The sequence below is a fragment of the Gallus gallus genome, chromosome 1, assembly GCF_016699485.2.
Source record: "Gallus gallus isolate bGalGal1 chromosome 1, bGalGal1.mat.broiler.GRCg7b, whole genome shotgun sequence".
NCBI classification, from domain to species: Eukaryota; Metazoa; Chordata; class Aves; order Galliformes; family Phasianidae; genus Gallus; species Gallus gallus.
Window position 1 is genome coordinate 59,388,749 of NC_052532.1, and position 22,545 is coordinate 59,411,293.

Below are 22,545 nucleotides of genomic sequence, written 5' to 3' on the forward strand. Positions count from 1 at the left end.
AAGGTAGTGAAACCTCAATAGGTTGAAGCGAGCAAGGAAAACTACAAGAGGAACAAGATGAGAAGCATTGAGTGAGAACACCTGCACTTTTGCGACTGAAAGTTGCCTCAGAGACCACCGCAATGAGGGTGGGCGACCCCCAACTCAAATTCAGTACAAAAGAAACCACACAGAAGAAGAAAATGGGCAGAGAAAGAGTTCCTGGAGAAGGGATGGACATTTCGAGAAATGGTATGGCTATGTATCAGGCTTTGTGGAAATCTAATGAATACATGATGCTGTCAGAAATAGAAGCATGTACGCAGAAGCAAAGGTAGAGAACTGTTTTGGGTGCGAACCCTGTTCTCTCTCATGATATAACAAAGGATACCTGCTGATGCTCATCGATCATTGATTGTTATCAGTTATTGGCCGTTTGGCTCTGCGAAACAACAGCTTCCTTTTATACCTACTTCCCAACTGATTTCACGCTCCTCCTTTCCCCAATGGCTGAATTATTCCAAGGCTGCAGACTTTCTGGTCAGCTACTACGTTTCCATTAGTATGTGCCCCCCTCTCCTCCCAACACATCATACGCTACATGTGTAAATCACTCTAACTATGCCACCCAAGGCAAAGAATATAAGTCTATTAAGCCGGCACACACTGCTCAAAGTTCACAGGTTGGTGTTAGTCAGCTCTTGTGATTTCTCCTGGTTTCACATTCTGTTTGGCACTGATAAGCTTTAGCAGCACACCCCTGAGAGCATGACAAGGTTCCTGTTTGTAAAGGCATTATCTCCCTATCTTATCAGAAGGGCCCCACAGGGGTATTCAGGAATGCACTCAGGAAGGAAGAAGGAAGTTGCCCAACAGCTCCAGGCAAAAACAGGCTGATCTGGAGGCCACGTGATGGCCTTGCTGAAACCGAAACTGAAACCAGACAAAACCGGTTGAGGCAGGCTGAAGCAGGAATAAATGTAACCTGAAGTAACCTATGGTTCACTAAGGCCGAAATAATTGTGCAATTACATGCCCAGAAAGGAATAATGAGATGTAAGGGGTGTTATAATGAAGTAATGCCCTGTCCTCACTTCTGGTGTGAATGAGTGAACGCCTTGCGGAGCTCGTGCAAACTGAAGGAATGACACGAGACATGTAACCAGAGACAATTTTTAGCTAAGCTAATAGCTTTCTAAGCTTCTTCATTGAAAGCAACTGTATACATGTCAGATTTGGATGATACTGAGATGTGCTCCCTTCGCAGCCAAGTCTGTACAGTCTTAAACAAAAGGCTATCAGCAGACCTCAGTCCTGTGAGTGTATCGACTCTGTACAACAGGCATGAAATGGGACAACGCAAACGCCGTTAAGACCAACCCCTAGCTCCACAAAGGACCACCCAAAAGTCAGATCATATTTCTGAGACCTCTGTCCAAGATTCCATGGATAAAACGTAAAAAATAGGTGAGTTAATGTGAGAAGAAGATACAGCATAGTACAGTACTTACAAATCACAACATTGCCAGAAGACTATGATGTGTTCAGAAGGTCTAAGTTCACGTTTTAAAGAGGTGAAAAACCTATGTTGAGTAAATCTCACCTTAAATTTTGTAAAGTGAGTAACTCTTAGGAAAGCAAAGCTCATTACATAACCATGCTGCCAGAGAAAGTGATTTCTGTTAAGCTTTGCAATTCACTCATGCACATTCTCACCGACACAAGTATCAGAATGAGTGCCCAAGCAGCTTGGCATGACATGTAGGATATGGGACTGACGTGCGGAATCAAACTCTATAACTACAAAGTAGTTATAAAAGCAGGTATGTTTAATCATCACTGTGCATACACTGGGTGCAAGGGGAATAGCTCCTCCTAACTTGCACATGGATAAGGAAAAATTAACTACATATATAGAACAAGTCCATACATATTCAATAGATCTCTAGAATGTGGATGCATCCAACTCCTCGTGGGGCGGCTTCTGGTGGTTGTGGGATGAAGGCTCATGGTCTTCCTCACGAAGGCTCGTAGTCTTCCTCACTGTAAACTTTCAACCTCCTCAGGGGGAGGCCCCCCTTTAAGCAGTTTCTGCTTGCCTTGCAGGTCCCTTATTTTCTTATCTCCACTTGACATCCTTGGAATGTCAAGTACCGTTTGTTATCCATACCATCTGCTGATACTCCCTTTATTTTCCCATATGTTCTAAGCAAGGCTTCCCTTGTTTTTGTCTGCATTCTATTCATTGGAGCATCCTTTCCTGTTTATGTGGGAGACCAGGTGTTTGCCTTCATCGCATTTGGAACTTCCTTTCCCATATACGTTAGACCAAATGTTAGGCCTCGTTCTATTTTCCTTGTAGCTTAATCCTATTTTGTAATTTACCCCTTTAGTGTCTCAGGACTGACCTATGAGACGGGGTGTATCATCTTTGTGCCCTGTGATCCTCTTCACTGTTGAACACATAGGCACATATATAAGTAGCCTTTAAGAGCCAGTGCTTACTGGGATCTTCTGCCTCTGTGTGAGCCTTACGCAACATTGTTGAGCCACAGCAGTCCTTTTGTTTTCCTTTTGTTATCTTCTGGCTCCAGGCCAGCTCATTTACCCCCCCTAATCTTATCTTATGATGGCTTCATTCTCTTTCCATCTGGTTAACAGATAAAACCCAGACTAGGTTGCACTGGGATCCAGGTGGACCTTGGGTAACAATGCATCATTCCTATTTTATTCAAGCAATCTCAGAATTTCTTGTGCAAATCTCTATGTTGCCTTGTGGAAGTGGAAATCTAAGAATAAATGGTAGTAACAGAGTCATGGTAGGGGAAATTAGACTGCTGTGTGCAGATAGTTCAGTAGACAAACTCAAAGCACAGTAACAATGTATTTAGCATTTCTTGTGATGAGACCAACCAAGCTGCTGATTTAGCACATTTAGAGAGGTGCTGCTCTAGCATCCGGAAGACAACAGAGCAAGCAATGTAACAATACTGCACTTGAGAAAGCTGCAAGATGAGGGTGCAGCGATCAGTTATCTTCAATTATCTTTGGGCTGGTTATACAAATGGTGATTCACCAGGGACTATTAGCAGTTAATCAAAGTGATCTGAGGAAGTACAAGGAACCACAGATCACAGAAACTAAAAAGCAGAAAACCTCTCTTCAGAGACTGAGGTGGAGCTACCAACACAGAATCAGTACTGAAGATCTCATCATCTGAAAATCAACTGCTACAAGGGCAAACATTTTTCTCCAGGCCACCTCAGCATAGAAGTCAGGTTTCATAAGACTGACAGATGCAAAGTAAATGAGCAATTCAAACTTGTTTCTTTATTAAGATAAGTTCCACATCATACATCTAGTTACCCTTGCACACTTTACAACTACCTATTGCAACAGAGATCAGGAGTCTGGTGCAGCCATCAGCCTGGCTTGGGTTTGTTGACTGTAGCTCCTCCTCACATGCTGGTTTTCTTGGTTTTCCAAGGCTTTGTGGTTTCTTTGCCACTTACTGCTTAATCTTCTAGGGATCCTTGACCTTTGCACCTTCTCCAGATTCCAAGCTGTTAGAACATACCTCCCAACTCAGTGCTGTTTGTGTGCCATGCCTGCTCCCTTCTTTCACTCTCAAATATGGCTTCTTCTCAGTCAAAAGCTAAGTACCACACAAACAGGAATGAACTACAATGAGCTGAGACTAACAGATGATGCAAACAGGAACTAGTTGTAACAAGCACTGGTGCTTTCCATTGTTGACAGAAGAACATGTTGTAAAAGTACAGAGTGAATAATCAAGTCAAACTATTGTTTAGAAAGCGTACAATGTAAATGAAAAGTGACAATCACTGTGTTGAGAGGTTTTTTCTAATAGAAGGCTACTCAACTTGGAAGGCTGATACAATCAAGCAATTGCATCAGTAACACTGCATTGGGCCAAAATTTTCTAAATAACGGTGTTGGAAACACCACATTTAGAAACAGGAGAAGTGAAATTAAGGTTAACAAGTAAGAAGCAATTAGGGGAAGTATTATTTATTTGGGAGAAATCATAGAATCATGAAGGTTGGAAAAGACCATCCAGTCCAACTATCCATCTATCACCAATATTTCCCACTAACCACGTCCATCAGTACAACATTCAAACATTTCTTGAATGCCTCCAAGGTTGGTAACTCCACCACCTCCCTGGGCAGACAGTTCCAGTGCATGACCACTCTCATAGAGAAGAAATATTTCTTAACATCCAACCTGAATCTCCCCTGACATGACTTAAGACCATTCCCTGTAGTCCTATTGCTAGTTACGTGGAGACGAACCCAACCTCCACCTCACCACAGCTTCCCTTTGAGTAGTTCTAGAGAGTGATAAGGTCACACCTGAGCCTCCTCTCCTGAACAATCCCAGCTCCCTCAGCTGCTCTTAATAAGGCTTGTGATTCAGACCCCTCACCAGCTTCATTGCCCTTCTCTGAACATGTTCCAGTGTTCAGAGTGAATCTAGTCAATCTAGTCAGAGGAAAGCAAGTAGGTGTAGGCAGGGTGTGAACAGGTGCTTTCAGGGAAAGAGAAAATGGATAATAAGGTATAACATGGAGAAAAGAGAAGTGTGGGATCCTCTCATACTAGGAGCACTGGTGCCTATTGGTGCTTGATAGTTCTCAGAGTGTTGGAGGCAGATGTACTTATTATTTCTATCATCCGTATCAAAAATAGGTGGCAAATCTCTTTTCACCATAAGAAAAAAGGTTATTCTTGTGATGGAGGTGTTGTTGAACTGCATCCATTTTTTCTTACTACTAAGACCTATGTCATGGCCCTGAGGGCATGCCATACTGGACCATTCTTGCCCAGCTCCCCAACAGCTCCCTTACCAGCCAACAAACCAACAACAAACCTCATCTGTGCCCCCAGTGCCATCAGCTCCTGACCCAGCAATGTCATAATAGGGCCCCACCGAGCCAGGCCAACCCACAGATCGATGGCCTGGCCTTGTCCTGACAATTATATGTATGGCAATTCTGGGAACAGATTGAATTTCATGGAAATTGTATTAATATTAATATGCTAAATGTATATAATGAGGGTGATTTAGTTCTGATATGTGCATGCTAGGTGAAGAGATCCACATGCACCCTGAAACAGGTCAATGTTGCAATAATTAGGAGCTAAGGTCACTGTGACCTGATGATTACCAGCAAGAGTATGAGGTTCACTTCATAAACTGGGACTAGATGATGAACACCCATGTCCTTGGCTCCTCACCAAAATTCTGAGTCCTCTCCTTACTAGGAATAACACAATTATCTAGGGGATATAAAATAGCAGTTCTAAGTAGTGCATACATTTCAACTGTGATGCATGTCCCCTTTTTTTCAATCTGGCATTTCACTAATTTGATATGATAGAGAACCCATCCTATTTGTATTTACAGATGGACTTTCCTCTTTGCCCTTTGTCCTTTAAATTCTTTTCTTCCCTCAGCAGTATCATATACAAGCTGTACCCCACACTTCTCCATAGATGTATATTTAAAGAGGAACCTCAGTTTTATTATTCTTACTCTTTTAAGCTTCTGTTTTATTTTTCTTGTATCTCTGACCATCCAGATGCATGCATCTCAGATACTCAGCCTAAAACATCTTCCTCTGAAGAAGTTTCTAGTGAAATCAAAGGCATATTTCTCTAAAATAAGTAAAAAAATAAATAAATATGCTGTGAAGACCTAAATCCCAAATGGCAATAAACTGGACCTTCTGGAAACTGCCAAGATTAGGGATAACTGGTCATTTCAGTCCTTCTCACTTACTATTCACTGTCTTCTGTAATGCTTCTATAACAGCTCTGTTTCCATATACAGTTTGTGTGATCATAGAATCACTAAGGTTGGAAAAGACCCATAGGATCATCCATTCCAACCATTCACCCATCACCAATGGTTCTCGCTAAACCATGTCCCTCAACACAACATCCAAACGCTCTTTGAACACCACCAGGCTCAGTGACTCCACCACCTCTCTGGGCAGCCCATTCCAGTGCCTGACCACACTTTCAGAGAAGTAGTATTTCCTAACATCCAGCCTGAACCTTCCCTGGCACAGCTCGAAGCCATTCCCTCTCGTCCTATCACTAGTCACCTGTGAGAAGAGGCTGACCCCCAGCTCACTACAACCTCCCTTCAGGTAGTTATAGAGAGCAATACAGTCTCCCCCGAGCCTCCTCTTCTCTAGACTGAACAATCCCAGCTCCTTCAGCCGCTCTTCATAAGGCCTGTGCTCCAGACCCCTCACCAGCTTTGTTGCCCTCCTCTGGACACGCTCCAGGGCCTCCATGTCTTTCTTACAGTGAGGGGCCCAAAACTGGACACAGTACTCAAGGTGCGGCCTCACCAGTGCTGAGTACGATCAAGATGACTCATAGTCAATTGCAGCATTTACCTTTTCCTCAGACCTTGAAGGGTAAAGTTATGGTTACTTCACTCTTGAAGCAAAGGCCTCCAGCTGTCAGTGACTTCTGGAGTTGTACATGTGGAGTGCATTTCCAGTTACTGAGTAACACCTTGCAGTAGATGTCTATTCATCCCTCTGTCTTCTTTTCTCTTTCCCACTTTTTTGATCTTTGCGTTTCTGCTGGTCACTGAGATTTGCTGTTACTGATTGTACCACATCTCAGGCTGGCAACTTTTTTGAGAGTCAGTCTACTACTCTTTCATTCAGCTTCCTAATTCTGTTCCTCTGATGAGCTTTTATGTATCTAATCCACAAGTCGTTCCCAGAGTATCTCATCTATTTATCCATCTCGTTACATAGATCCTTATTTGAAATAAGCTTCTTGTCTTCTGACTTCCACCACCTTCTGGCTCAAGGAAATATCCAGAACCATATTCCTTCTTCACAAGATCTCTTGCAGATCTGTACGCTGGGATTATTTGCTTGGCAACATTTACAGAACTTTGTCCTCATGCATGTTCAGGGTTGCTCATACAATTTACCACCTTCTACTCAATGTTGAGCTTCCAATAGTGAACCGTATTTTTCTAAAGCTAGAGTTGTGCACTCATGCTTCAAAACTTTATGTATTCTCCCACATAGTGTATTCTTTTGCAGTAGTGGGATATTTATGTTATTGTCTCATGAAAAAGGGCATGACATCATAAGCTGAAAAGAATCAATAAGATATGGAAATATGCCGTAATTATACAGATATCAGGAAAAAGTAGATGCAAAAAGGTTTCCTGCATTAATAATTTCAACTTTGATAAACAAGGTGAGTTGTCATGGATGCTAGAACAAGACAATATGTATTATCCAGTCAAGAACCCTAGAAGAGGACTGCATTGGAATGTGGTTAAACTATTAGGACTCTACATCCAAGCAACGTTATCTTAAATTATGATAAACTACATCAGAGAAGACATAAGGCATGTAATTAAGAAATTATTACATTCTGTGCAGCCTCAGGGCTGGGATTTGCCAGCACTACCTATGTCTGTGCTTGTCTTGGTCTGCCTGGGGCTTTGCCTTAGCTTGTTTAACTGTAACATCAGCTGCCTTCCAATCTGACTATTATCAAATAATATTCCCTAACCAACTTCAACAGTCATTAGTTTTGTGTAAGTGCTGTACTGCTATAGTACTTTTAATGAATTTCTGTAACAGTAGGTAGTAAAAATAGGTTGCTACTCTGTGCAGAGAGTGCCGTCTATGACTGAGAAGTGTAGAGGAGTACACGCATAGGATGATAGCTGAGGCCTTGAAAGAAGAGACATGGATGATACCAGAGGCCCCAGGGTTATAAACAAATTCCCCGTGGTCAGTTACTGGTCACTAAAGGAATGCAGCCTTGGGAGCTGGATAAAATCAGTTTTAAGGATAACAAAGAGAACAAAGAGCAAGTGTCCAGCATTACATTAAATACAACATATGCAGATAACTTGGTTATAATTAGGAAATGTGTGGTAATAGAGTAATAAACATAGTTCATGTTAGAATAACATGCATGAGAAAAACAAGAACAGACCCTAGAGTAGATCTGAACAAACCCCCACTGTCAGCACCATCCTCCCAGTCAGGACCAAGGGGCACTCATGAATCATCATAACCCTCCTTCTTGAGTAAGAATTGTCACTGTCAACCTTATGAGCCAGAGAAGCAGCAGAAGCATGAGTCTAACAACAGGGAACAGATATACGCATCAGGAACTTTCACCAAAACTGTTTTTACTGCTAATTGTTGTGGCTTTTTTTCCTATAATATTTATGTGAATATTGTTGTCCCAAAGTCTGAGCAAAGAGCTGATATAAACAGAAGCAAGATATTTGTTTACTACATTTCTGCACAAGATGGATGCTAGGCTGTTCATTCATGAAGCTAGCACATCCTCTCCATCGTACAGAATATCTTGTTTACACCAAATAATGCAAAATCACCTTAAGGGTACATTTATTCAAGTGATTACTTTTTCACTTCATTTTAAAGTGGTAGCCCTTTCTCCTATCTGTTCTTCTTCCTGTGAAGATTCTTCAAGGTTAACGTCATTTGCAGCTAGTACATTCTATTCAACCCCTCTTCACACCAAGATAAGCTCAATAAATATCTTCTTTCAGTGGTCTGGCCAACTTGTTTCCTTTCAATGGTCATGCTGACTTGTTCCCTCTGGCACTATTTCCCTCCTTTAAGACTTAAGGCTTTAATTTTTCATGTAAGTCTCACCTTGGTGCTTCTTTTGTAATGACATGATTATCTCTTTTCTGTCCTTGTATCCTGACTCAAATAATTTCTCTTTCCCTATCATTAAAACCTCTGATAATTAAATCTCACAGTTCTGGAGTATTTTGGTGCAACACACTATACCACATTGAACCATAAAATAAAGGCACATGAATATGCAATCCCAATAGGAATTGGCCTTATTCATAATTATTCATTGAGTCAAGCAGATGTATATATTTTCTTCCCAAAGCATAGCTTGCACCAAAAAACATTACCAAGTCCTAAGTTAATTATTAACCTTAACGCTTAAAAAAAATCACATCTTCCTCCCCTTACCCAAGTGATCATTGATCCCAAATAAATTTGAACTTCTGAAAACAAGATTAAAATTCTAGGGGTTAATACTACTAATACACAAAATAAGTCAACAATCCTCGATCATGGTCTAACTCAGCATTTGCACTTACCGAAATCCACCTGCAGTACAGCACTTCATTTTTTTCCTGGAGATCTTCATTCTTAAGTCCCTGATGGGGATTCAGGCCCACTGTTCCTCCGGGGACACCTTCTTCACTCTGGTGTAGTGGATGGAGGAGCTCACTCCCTTCACTTTCAGTGCTGCGTATGTAACCAAGACACTAAGGGTGAGGCATAAAGGGGTTACGTTTAGAAGAGAGTCAAGTGAGTAGAATGTGGGTGGAGATAAGGAGGTTGCAAACATGTGAGCACGATGCCTGACGGCTCAAGGACTGTAAGCAGGGACAAGATAACTGCAAAGCAAGCAGAGACTGGTTAGGGGGAGCCTCCTCCCCCCAGGAAGTTTAAAAGTTGACAGCGAGGAAGACTATGAGCCTTTGCGAGGAAGACTATAAGCCTTCATCCAACGACCACCAGGAGAAGCCCCCTACAGTCTACAGTGCAGGTGCAAGGAAGAGGAACCATACACAAGGAGTTCTCAGAAATAAAATGAATATGTATTAGCTTGACTTATATATGTAATAAACTTTTGCTTGTTGGTGTGCAAGTTAGGAGGAGCAATCCCCCTTGTACCCAGTGTATGCACAGCGCTGAATAAATCATACCTGCTTTGTAACCTCACTCGGGTTATAGAGTTTGATTCCGCGTCAAGGCTCCTTTCCCCTTTTATTTTTGTGGCTCATCCTTCCAGGTACAGATGTATAGCATGTCACCAGACATGGGCTGGGGCTTCCAGTAGTAGAGGGATTCACAGGTTGAGATACCAGTGCAGAAAAGGTAATACCCACAAAAGGAACAAGTGTTCCCTTAACAACCCATCTCCGTTCATATACATATGCTCACTTCTATGCTGCGTCCTACTGATGGAGTAGGGCTTCCCATATAGAATCTCAAAAGTGACATCAAAGACTTAAACACTTTGGTTGATGTTCCGGGTGTAGACCTCTTTGTGCTCCAGATAGGTGGGGACAGGCCCCTTTGTGTGCGAGATGTGCAAGGGCGGACCCCTTTGGTTTGAACATTGTACAGACAAGATAAGCAAGCCTATGTGTCAATGAGGTGCCAGCAAGCAATATATGTGCCAAGAAAGCAGGATGTTTCTCAACATCAATACCACATATGGGCAAATTGAGAGACCACCAGAGAACCTTTGCCTAATTTGGTAACTTGCACAGAAGCGGTTTCACAGTGTATTAGCATAAGCATGTGATTTCCTAAAGATGGTGGGCAATAGATTCCATATAAGGTCTGTTATCAGCCTACTGTTTTTAAGTATGTTTTGTACCTTCCTATGGAGATAGGAGGGCAATGTTTCTTGAAGTTATCACATTCATTCTGTTCTGTGCTAGGCTCTCCCTCCTCTGCGTATCTGCCTTATCTCATGCCAGTGTCTATTCCAGCCAGGTCAAACTACAATCTCTGCTTTACTCTGCTCGGCATTATTCTTTTGGGAAAAAAAAAACAAAATATTTGACATGTTTGCCCTATCTTGTGCTAGTCTCCACCTCAGCAGCTTTTTATGGAAAACATCTCATATAACTATTTTGCAAGAAGGTTTTAAGTTCAGTGGGGGCCTACACCTTGGTACAGAAAATGCTGGAAGCTTCCACTTCAAAAACACAATCTGCCTCACACAAATGTATATAATAAGCGTGCTGTTGTCCCTTGGTGTGCATATTAGAAGGATAAATCTCTCATGCACCTAGCACTGCAATGAAAAACTGTTGGCTTTCTAAACTATAGTTTGGCTTGGAGAGTTTTCTTGGTTACGATTTTCTGCAGCAAAAGTGTTTACTCCTTCCCCCGCCTGTGGTGTCCTCTTGACTCTCAGTAACGCAAGAGATAAAACCTCCACCCACCCCAAGTGGGTTTCCCATTGCCATTTTGAAAGCTTTCACCCTTCCTGCTTGATCATAGCCTCCAAGAGTTACATAAGTCCCACGTAAAATATAGGAATTCAGAAAACCCTTGAACCATTTTGACGTTAAAATGGGGTCCATTACCTGAAGATAACCCTTCAGGAATTCCAAATCTGGGAATTAACTACTCTGACTACTTTCCTAGCCATATTGGTCTGACAAGGGAAAGCATCACGACATTCAGAAAAAGTATCCACTAAAACAAATTTTTTGTTGCCTGCTTTTTGGTAACTCAGAAAAAACTTTTTGTCGTTATTCTGCAGGAATGACTCCTCTCCTTACTTCTTCTTCAAGCAGTTTTCTCTCTTTTTTTGGGCTGTTCATGCAGCACGTTCTACATCTCCTTACTGCTATAATATCTGTGTTCACTTGCATCCCCGGTCACTTTATACTGCTTATCATAGTACCTGCCCCCATGTGAATCTCTTCACATGCGTTCCTCAGAAGAACCTCCAGCATTTTAGTGGTAAGGAGAAATTGCTGATCCAGAATTATGCATCACATCTTTCCTGAGACAATCTTTGATTCCATAAGGAGGAGGTGATGTTCTTCCCTTCCCCACATGGGATCAATACTCACTCTTCCACCACTTTGCTTCACTCTTTTCCTCTAATTCAGATGTATCTTTCTGGCATTGCAGTGTTGAATCACTCTCTGCCCGACACCAGAGAGGTACTGGATCAGTCCCTGATCAACAGGTTCATGCATATTGGAGTCATATCCTGTCTGCACCTCCAGTCAGGTATGACAAGACAATCCTGACAAGTCTTTACAGCTACCCCTTCATGGTCACAGAAACATCCCAAAACCTGTGTTCTTTAACCTGATGTGCACTTAGCAGTATGCAGGCACAAGCTGTTGGTGATTTTCTCCTAGAACCACTCCTAGCGATCCCCTACAGGGTCAGCATCACCAGCCAAGTTTTCAATCATTTTGCGTGCCATTGCTTTTTTTCTATTTGATATTCACAATTTTAGAATTTTATTTCCAATCATCTTACATCGGTCTGTGCTAACTGGGCTTTTTTTTTCCGTTGATTTTGAATTTGCTCTGCTCAACAAATTCTAACATCCTCCTGGTTCGTGTTCATGTTTCCTGCTTTGTGTCTCCCATGACACTAACTCCACTAAAGACTTACCATATGCCCATGTCTCCAGCATTGGCCTGTGTCTTAGAAAATATTTTGCTGATGCACAAGATTCCTACAAACATCATTTTCAGTGGGCAGCCTGGAAGACTACTCTAAGAGAAGTTAGTGATCCATAGAATTTCAAATCCATGTTTGCTTCTGTATCATCAATCTTATGAGGCCATTGCTTACTCCTAGCAGATATATAATTAATCAATATGTATTTAATCATTGTGTATTGTATAATGTATCAATATGCGTTTAATTATAAACAGTATTTAATCACTGTGTAATGTATCAATGTGCGCTTAATTATAAACAGCTGTGTAGTGCATTGTTCTGTCTGCTTGAAATATTATGTGACTTTAATCACCAACTGCTTGTTACTGATCCCAGGAACTGTAGGTTTATTAACGTGATATGAATACTAGAGTGTATTGTCAAAGAACTCTTTAAAGCCAAGTCCACATTCCAGGCCTGATTGCTTTTGGGGCTGACGAATCTATATTGTGAGCAATACTTTACAGGAGTACAGGTGAGCACAGAGTTGGTTGGATCTATGCAGAGTGTTGTGCTATCACCAGAGATCCATCCAATGCTGCATCATTGCAAGGTTCCCAAGAGCAGCAGGAATGCAAGATTCTACAATTGGCCATTACCATGTCTGAGATATTAATAAAATAACTACTTTGAGTGTGTGTATACCTTTCATACTGGAATCCAAAAAGAACCTATATTTCCTGCAGCAAAGCTGTTGCTAGCCTCTTAAAATAAACTGTTATTGATATGAAAAAGTTAACATGAAACTAGCATGGATTTGACCCGAAGTTTAAGTGGCAGTACCCTGCCAGAGAAAACTAATCATGCATTAGCTAAGTATAAGGAAGCAAGCATTAACTTTTTTTTATGGTCTAATGCACTAACATTAAAGAAGGAAAATAAGAAAGAAAAGAATGAGAAAAACTGTTTATCAGGAAGCCACCTTTCCTTCCAGAGATCCCAGTGCCTGGTCAATGAAACATTTGGTTTGGGTGCAACTGATGTAAAGTGTAAATCCCCTTAGAGCTTATGATCTACTATTCTACATTAATATAACTCATTCAACAGAAATTAGTTGTGTTGTAGCCAACTATTTCTACCAAAACTTCAGTCACTTTCTGTGCAGTAGTTACCAAATGTTTTTGAGTGTCTGTAACCTGCTTTTGTATTCTCTGGCTCAGTACCTGAAGATGTAATTATTATGTTGTTGTATTTCCTATTTGACTATTCGATCCCTGAGAGAAAGCATATGCACTTTTCCTCTGAGCTGGCATGCCTTTTTGAATGACATAAAACATTTTACTACTTATTTTTTTATATTGATCAATATTTTTCTCATTGTCAGTCAAAACCACACTACCTGATTTCACTTTATCTGTCTAATGACTCGACCCCTGTTCTTGAATTATCTTTATCATATTAGATGGATGCCCTACCACAAAACTTATATTTTCTTTATTTTTAAACATGTTTATCACCAACCAGCACCTACACAGCAGCTGGTCTGCCCAGAGCTGTCTTTTTCTTTATTCAGTAGGCCACCCTCCAAACTATGCTGCTTCAGCCTATATACATTACTTTTGTTATATACAAAAGGCTTTCCAATCAGTGTGTATGTGTGTGTATATATATGCAATATAATCCCCCCAAAATCATTAACATGGGGTCCCATCTCCTTGCACATGCTCAGTGATTTTGAGTGGAGAATCTCAAGATCCTTAGAAATGAAGTAAGCAGTCGTCTTCTTCATGGCCACAAATTGCCCTGCTCTTGTTTTTTTTCCCAGGTTGGTTGTTTCAGAGGGATATACTGGAGAGGCCCCCCACACTGACTTAGATAACAATGATATACTGGACTTCTTGAGTTGATAAAGAATGTTTTGCTTAGCATTAGCCAGTTTCGTGAAAGCAGGTATTGTTCAGTTAAGTATGTTTAACATCAGACAGACCAAATGTATTTTGCTTAGCATTAGCTACTTGAGTGATATCACTGCTAATACAGCAGGAGAAAGGAAAACAAAACTGGTTTCGCTCACACTCATTCTCTTGAGAAACTCACAACAGTAAGAGTCCCTGTCATACCACCAAGCAAGTGTGTGGTGCGGCCAAGATGACCCATATGACAAGAAAGACAAGAGAGCGCAGATTTCTCTCTTCAGATACCCCTTGAGTGGGGACAACCGGTTTTCAGAGGGGCTTATAATATTTCAAGATAGGTCAAGATTCAATAGTGACTGTAATCTTTCCCCTTTTCATCCAACTTTCTCTTGATAACTGTCCATTTGCTTCTCTCTGTGACTCTCTCCAGGCAATTGATGGCTCCAATTCTTTATCTCCTAAATATTCTCATTTCCTGCTTTGACCAAGTCCTTTGTTTTCCCGGGCTGCCTTTTGGTGTTACGTAATCTTGACAGCAATCAAAATAACAATTGTGGTTTGTCTCTGTGTCACCAGCGCCCACCCCTCTGTTAACCCTGCTGTTAGCTGTAGTGCTTTCATTAGAAACATCTGCAACAGATCCAAGCACTGTATAGAGACTGTTGGTCTTGTTTGTTTGCTTGTTTTTGCTGTATTTTTAAATCTAAATTGGCAGTTGCTATGTATAGCTTATTCTATTTTTCTTTTCCAGCATAGGAATCCAACCCATTTCTTTTTACAATGAAGTGGTAATACTGGAAAGATTTTCTTTTACTAACCCACTCCAGATTGTACGCCAAGTATTGTGGCAGCCAGTGAAACAAAACTCACTGCAAGACTTCTTAAACTTCATAAATAAGCTGACTTTGCTTCCTTACGTTCTCACCCTCTAAAGTATCAGAGCATGTCTGAGCAGTTTCGCCAGGATGACACACGGGAGAAGATGAATAGTCTCTACATGACCCAAGATGAGCAAAAGCAAACTGCCTTTAGACAAGAGGCCTTATACAGCCTTCTGGAGCCAACAGCTATTGTGATCTCTTGTCTTGACATCTTGTCCTACTCCAAGTCTCAGGGTATCCTTTGACTTTCCCTATCTATTTATCTTCTGGCTCATGGCCAGCTCATTTATATTCCCTCACCTTATCTTACAGCTTTATTCTCTTGCTCTCTGGTTACTGAAAGAAACCCATGCAGTGGTTACACTGGTATCCAAGTGCACCAGTAACTTTGACTAACAATGCACGCCCTCATTTCAGTTGTTATTCCAATACCCGTAATCAAACAAATGGAAACATACAGCTTCAATAGTGTTTGCCTTATATGATTGTTTTGTATGCACAATTACATTATTTCAACATATCCTCATCCAGATATATCCTTGAGATACAGGAACCAGGTGGTCAAGAGAGTAGATGTGCCCTGTAAGTTGCAAAGGAGGCAATTGTTTTGAGACAAGTTTTCAGGTGGCAGCAGGTAGATTGTTTGCAGAAGCCATGAGGCTCATAAGATGGGAACTGGTATTCAATGCTGTTTTCAGCAAAGCACCACACAAAAGGAATTGAATTTTAAAAAGAGCAAAGAGTTCAATTGAAGAATGCACTGAAATGCCCATCAGGGGCCTCAGCTTCACCATCAGAAAAAGATTGAGCACGTGCAAAGAGGCAAAACCCTATGATAGTGATTTTGGGGAAAGTATTGAATACGTATGTACTGCCCAGAAAAACCTTTACACATGTAACACAAGTAATGTATGAGCTGAAGATCTTTTGTATAAGGTATGCACTTCAGGTGGAACAAACCCCGTGCAGCCAGTGCTGTAATAAGGAATGCCTGCTTCTTAATACCACATTGGTCGTAAGCAGTTTCATTCAGACTGGAGTTTGTCTGAATGATGAAGTCATGTTTCTACATGCCCCTACACACACTTCTATTCCTGCTTTATTCAGAACAACCCAAGTACTTATGTTGCAAATTCCTGTGTAAGTTCTAAGTTTGAAGTTCATTTTTAGGATCAGCTTTCAAAATGCTTGCTGCTTGTATGCTATTACACTCAAATATAACATGAGGTAACTTGCTAACTTTGTCTATTCCAATGTCAAACAAGTTCTAGCTGGACTGACTATAGAAAAAAAGCCTTCTGATTTGTGGTTTCTGGTCTGTTAAGCTTCCCTGTTATTCTGTGCCTTTGCAGTAAGAATGCTTTCAGCATAGGCAAAAATACTGCCATAAGGCTTGCTAAGGTTTTTGGAATATTCCTGTATTCATGGACTCATCAGCTTAGGGTCATGTCACACATTAAGAGCTTATCAAATGCCCTAAAAGTAGGTCTACGTTTTTCTTTGCTTACCTCTCTAAAGACAGTGCCACACAGAAAAAATACAGAATGCTTAAAAGCTTACAGAACATTTTATGACAGAATACAAACAAAAGGAAGCCAGTGACTGTCAATCACAGCATTCCCAGTCACCATTTATTTTGCACCTCTTTTGATTTTCCATATTTTTCCACATAGAGAAGCCCCAGACACAATATGCTCAGATGTAAATACATCATCCCAAATCTGCAGTGATAACATCTTGCCTACACAGGGCTAAATTAAGCAGTGACTTATAGATCTGCCTCTTTGTTGTGTAGAAACCATCTTTAACATATTCGATTTTTACCTAAATGCCAAACAGCATGCTGTCTTGTATCTACCCAATTGCAGCATACTTCATCTGCTAGCTGATCTGCTGGAAGAGAAGTCCTACACCTTCTGGGTACCCCAGCTCTGAAGAGAGCCTTTGCCACCTGGTCGCTGATTTGAATGGCATAGTTTGGCTGCACCATTTGTGAAGGCTCGGCCTTTGAGATGTGTGAAATTTAAGTGTTGCAGTTACAGTTTCTCTTTAGGGTTGCTGTAAAAGGCTCGAATTGGTTTCCCTGCATTTCCATCAACTTGCAAATAATCTAGTACTGTGAAAGTGTGTTTTATAACCTGTAATTTACAAGACAGTTGAGTTCTGCCATGGAGCATGACTGGATTTTATGACATTATAAGCACCTCCTCAGAAAACCTTGTATTCTGACAGCTAGCCTTTTCTAGAAGAAAGTTTCTATCAAGTTGTTTAATGGTATCTACAGAGACAAATCATTAGATATTTCTTCTCACTGGAGTTCGCAGGAACCCTTCATAACTGAGGTGAATATCATGGCAATGACCGTGGTTCTTTCGGTACTCAACAAAAAAAAAAACATTGTTCTCCTTTGGTTCATTAAGGCTTGGGCTCCATTGATTACAGTGGATTAATCAGGCCTTGGGGCTCATTTCAAGGATTTTGGATGCAACTGGATTAATGCCAGCCTGTAAGGCATAATGCAGTACAGTCTGCACAGTCAGCTTCCTCTTTCTGCATGGGGAGAGCTGTGGCTTGTGTAAGTTTCCTGCACTTCCGTGGGGTTTTGAAACAATCTCTTACGTGCAGATATAATTAGTTCTTCTGTCCAATCTGACTGATTTTAAGATGTTTGCCACAGGCACAATCAAACACAGATCCACATCTGATCTTATTAAAAGAACTTAGGCACACAGCTCTGAGGAGGTGAGCAAGTGGAGACATATGAGGAGAATACAGCAGGGTGTTGTGTGCCTCACACCATGCAAAAGAGGTTTGTAGGGCAGAAGGCTTGATCTGGGGTCATGCCATCTGAAATTGGGAAAACTCTCTAATCCCAGTGTGGCCTTGAAAAAGCAGCATTCCTTTATTCCTCAAAATACATACCGGGCAACTTGGCAAATCAAGGGCACACTTTCAGAGTTCTACCTTTAAACAGTTAAGACATACACATGCAATACATTGGCATATTCATTCTATTCCAAGAACTCATTAATGTATGCTAATGTCCTGGGCACACAGGTTTGCACCTATGGCAATCTCACAACCACTTGCTTGCTCCCCTTTATTTCTCCTTAAGCTTCATCACAGTGACTTTTGGCCAACCTTTAGCTGTTTTACCCAATTTTGAAAACTTCCATTGCTTGTGAGCAACTTCCTATCTTGGTGCACTACAGCCCCAAACAACATATGTGAAATCCAAGAAAAACATCCTTGCACCTGGGGGATGCAAAGACGAAGGTGCCTATTATGACTCCAGTGCTTCTATGAAGCAGAATCATTAAGAAAAACAAGGCTGTATACACACCAAGCAAAGCTAAACTGCGAAGTTTTAGAGCTAGCATTCATTGATTCCTTTTGCTAAAGTAGTATGTTGGTCCTTAAACTTCTGTACTGATCCCAATTGCTAAACCAGCCTATATCAGCCATATAAGGCTTTTATAGTCAGCACCTAAAGCAGACCACCTGCAATAAAAATCCTTCTTCTAAAGATGAGGGCAGATAAACGTTGTCAGCTCCTGCCCCAGGCACTAAGTGGTACAGGAGCTTCGTGATAAATTAATGTCTGTTTAGAGTCACCCTTGCATGAGTTTGCATAATATTATATGCATTTACACATAATATATAGTAAGAATTGTGTAATAAGAAAAAGATTAAGTGCCTATGACTATTGGTTACTCAGTATTTCTATAGATATACCAGATTTACAAGAGAAAGAGTCCAATATAGACTGTCTTTTTCATTTAACCCTCTTCTTGGACATAGCTGAAACAGCAAAGCTTGCTTTTTACTGCCTGTGACCCACTCTACTGTAGCCTCCGTGAGTACAGTATTAACCACTATAGTTCACTTCTAAAGCATGATTGAACTCAGATTTCCAAGCTAAAATGTTTTCTCTCCCAGCTACTTACTAACCTCTGAAAACAACAGCTTCTGTGGACCTGTGGAACTGTGGCCAGTTAAATCTAAACGTGATTCTTGTTGAATCAAAAACTAATCCAGAGCATTTCACTTTAGTAATGTTTTCCCCAGGGAAGCATCCTAATTTTCACAAACCTATTCATTTCTAAACATTAGCATAAATTCTGAAGTCGCCTCCTTTGAATAGCATAATTACTTCAATTTTCCAGACACTGTAGGAAAATTAACTCTAACATACCATGGACTGTGAGGCCATAGTGAATTTGAAGGTGATCCCCAGCTCCTCTTCTCTATTGCCCAGCAGCTGCCTAGGCACAGAGAGGTGTTTCTGGTAGTGGCTGGGCTCTGTACTGTAGATCTAATCCAGAAGCAAGCTGCTGAGAGGCATGTGCTGGAGCAGGACACAGAATGCTGACAGAGGTGACTGACTCATCTGTGCATACAGGTGGCCAGGGCATTGCAGAGGTGCCCTATCTGCATAAACTTTAGAAACCCCATCGAGGCCTTTCTCAGTGGGGAAGCTTCAAGATATCAGGAGAACAGGGGAAAAGAATGTTACTGCCATACTGAAGCCACTGTGATTTCTCCTTCCTCCAGACACTGAGCCTGTCCCATCACTCAGGAAACAGTGTTTGTGCAAACTGTCCTTGGAAAACTGTAAGAGTTTAATAAAGAACAGCATGCTCCGTGTGTGAAAACTTGTTAATGAGAGAAAGTCACAGGGTCATGAGCAAGGTAATGGGAATTTTTCATATTTTTCAATGTAATGTACCTTCTAATCTCAGTATCTCAATAAGAAAATGCTACATTGTCCTTCTGTCAAATATTAAAATGCCACTGCATTGTGCCTGTGCACATATCCAACTCTACTGCAATGTTTTCTGCTGGGATCCTCCCAGGTAAAAAATACTGGAGGCAGCACTGCAGTCAACAGCACATCCATGCACACAGCATGCCTGAGACCTTTTCAAGTGCGCAGAAGCTGGGAGAGCAGCCATGGGCTCAGACAGAAAAAGCATGTGGAGAGAACAGCCTTTCCTCCCCCCTGTGATAGGGGTGTTACACTGTGAAATACAGTCTTAGGCACATCCAGGTTAAGGAAAAGAGGAGTACAGGGGCTTCCATCTGCTAAAGCAGACTAGAGTTAATACTCCTTTTTATTGTACACGTATTCAATTATCCTAGAATGCGAACCTTAAAAAAGGTAGAATATCAAACGCTTCTGAATAGGAACAAAAATCTTAAGTTTCTGAGAACATGCTGATTAGACGTGGCCATTTGAGAAAAATAACTGTATGTTCTGTACAGTTTTGTCAAAAGGTGATTACGTGGAGTGCCCCAGGTATAATAGAAACTCTGGCAAAGAAGAACAGATTGAAACCAATCAACCTCAGGTCCCATTTTGTTTGAACACCAGATAGCATTTTAAGGTAAATAATTATCAGAAAATTCACCATTATTTGTTAATTCGTCCTCAGGCACCTAAGAGAGTTTGTCCTTGCAATGACTATCTCTCCTCTATTGCAGAGTGTGTGTCACAGTTTTAATTCTGATGCTCTTTCCTTTTCCTCTTTGTTATCCCTAAAATTAGCTTTGCTCTGCTCTTAAGTTTGTATTCCTTTAACAATGAGCAATCGGGCAATGCTGACCAGTTTTAGCACTCTCCTGTGTGCCCCCTTCCAAGGCCTATTACCCCATGTGTATGTTCCCCCATACATCTTTAAGCTAACATTGTAAATAGTTCACTGCAGTCAGCATAAACACTTGTTACTAGAATCTGTTCAAAAACCAGGGTTAAAGTGCACAATCATATAAAGCCAAGAAAAAACCTACAACAAAGTGTGCAGTAGACAACTGGTGATTAGAAAAATGCTATTACTTCTTGAACTCTCATCAGATCTCAACTGGTACCGGTAAAGCATTACAAGTCATGAGACCTACATTGTTATCTTGACACCAAGTACATCTTCTGTAGCTTGTGAAAGAATCACTGTGCTTACTAGGTGAACAGTCAACAAAATGCAGTCGGAAAGATTATTGTAGTAAGATAGCAAAAGAATAAACAGAGAAGGAACACTCACCTGTATCCAAAGATCTTGGCTCATGATGAAAAGCTCCACAAAGGAAAAAGCTCCAGAAAGAGATCCTTCCCCTGTAGCAGTCAGCCCTTAAATGGAGCCTAAGAGGGGAGGGAAGGAATTGCCTTCACCTGTGCTCCCACAGCTGAGCCAGTCCTTGCCTCAGGTGATCAATCAGTGGTTCAGGCCGTGACTCAACAGTTCCCATACACTAGGCTACAAAGACAGATATTTATGCATCACATAAGCTACAATGACTTCTGCAGATACAAAAATCAGAATGAAAGCAACAGAAACTGATGGAGTTAACCTGACAAAGGAATATTTAATTTAAAAGCTGCACCGAGCACTGCTTCTGTTGTCCATAAATTCATACCCCGGTGTGCAATGAGCCAATTCCCACACACTCAGGAGAGATACTACTTTTTGTTCAGGCCTGGGTGCCAGTGAAAGTTTCCACAAGTCAAACACACCAATGCAAGTTTCTTCACCATATTTACAGAAGCTATATAATGTATGTACTCTGCCTATCTAATATAGAATAAACACCTACTACCTACGTATCCATAAGGTTAAACAAGCATGATTTTGGCTACTTTCAAGCGGTTGCTTAGAGTCTTATATGACTCTTGATGGTTGCCTTAAGTGGAGTACCATTTTTTATCTATATATGATCTCATATCACCTAAGAACAAGCTGGACTGTTTTCCTCGTCAACTTCCCACTAACCTTTGTGAGGAGAACAATTGTCCTTGATTAATCAGATAATACAAATTGTCAATATATCCATGTTTTAGTATCAGCGGTACTCAATCAAAGGATTCTACATTCATGTTGATTAAACACAGACAGTATCCCCTTCTTACCAAAGGGAAGATCGTTATAAACATTTTGACTGTCTCCATTACACGCATCTCCTCCCTTTGAAAGTTTCAAATATCTTACTTAATACATATATTCTCTCCCATACCTGGTATCACTTCCATCTTGGTGTCTTCATGTCTTTGTTCCGTTCTGGTGAACAGTATTGCCATATCTAGCAGTTCTTTTTGTGTCTGTATCCTAAAGAATCTGGAACATTCAAAGTTCTACAACTCAAGAAACTAACATTAGTTCCCAAAATTGTTTCATCACGTATATGCAATTCTGAAAAATTCCTACAAAAACAAGCAAAGATTCTGGAAGCTAGTCCCAGGAGGGATCCTTGGGGTACACCACTTGTGATCAACTTCCACCTGGACACAGAGCTGTTGACAACCACCCTCTGCCTAAGATCTTCCAATCAATTCATGATTCATCAAGTACTCCAGCCTTCATATCTCACCAATTTAGAGATAAGGATGTGGTGCCGGACTGTATCAAAGGCCTTGCAAAAGTCCAGGTAGATAACATCAGTTGCCCTCTTTTTGTCCGCTGAAACTATCACTCCATCACAGAAGGCCACCAGATTGGTCAGGCATGATCTGCCCTTGCTGGAGCATGCTGTCTGTCTCATATCACCT

General features: G+C 41.0%; 1 protein-coding gene and 1 non-coding gene across 2 annotated transcripts in view; both read right to left on the reverse strand.

Annotated features, from left to right (window-relative positions):
* Window positions 1–9,326, reverse strand: part of RESF1 (retroelement silencing factor 1) — a 38,137-nt gene extending 28,811 nt beyond the window's left edge. The window contains exon 1 of the mRNA XM_416367.8: window positions 9,154–9,326. Within this exon, the coding sequence (XP_416367.4) occupies window positions 9,154–9,203 (50 nt within the window). The 5' untranslated portion in view covers window positions 9,204–9,326. The remainder of the gene's footprint in view (window positions 1–9,153) is intronic.
* Window positions 4,301–4,409, reverse strand: MIR6700 (microRNA 6700). The gene has a single exon (NR_105571.1). It is a non-coding gene; the product is annotated as a microRNA 6700 (primary transcript).
* Window positions 9,327–22,545: the final 13,219 nt, after the last annotated feature.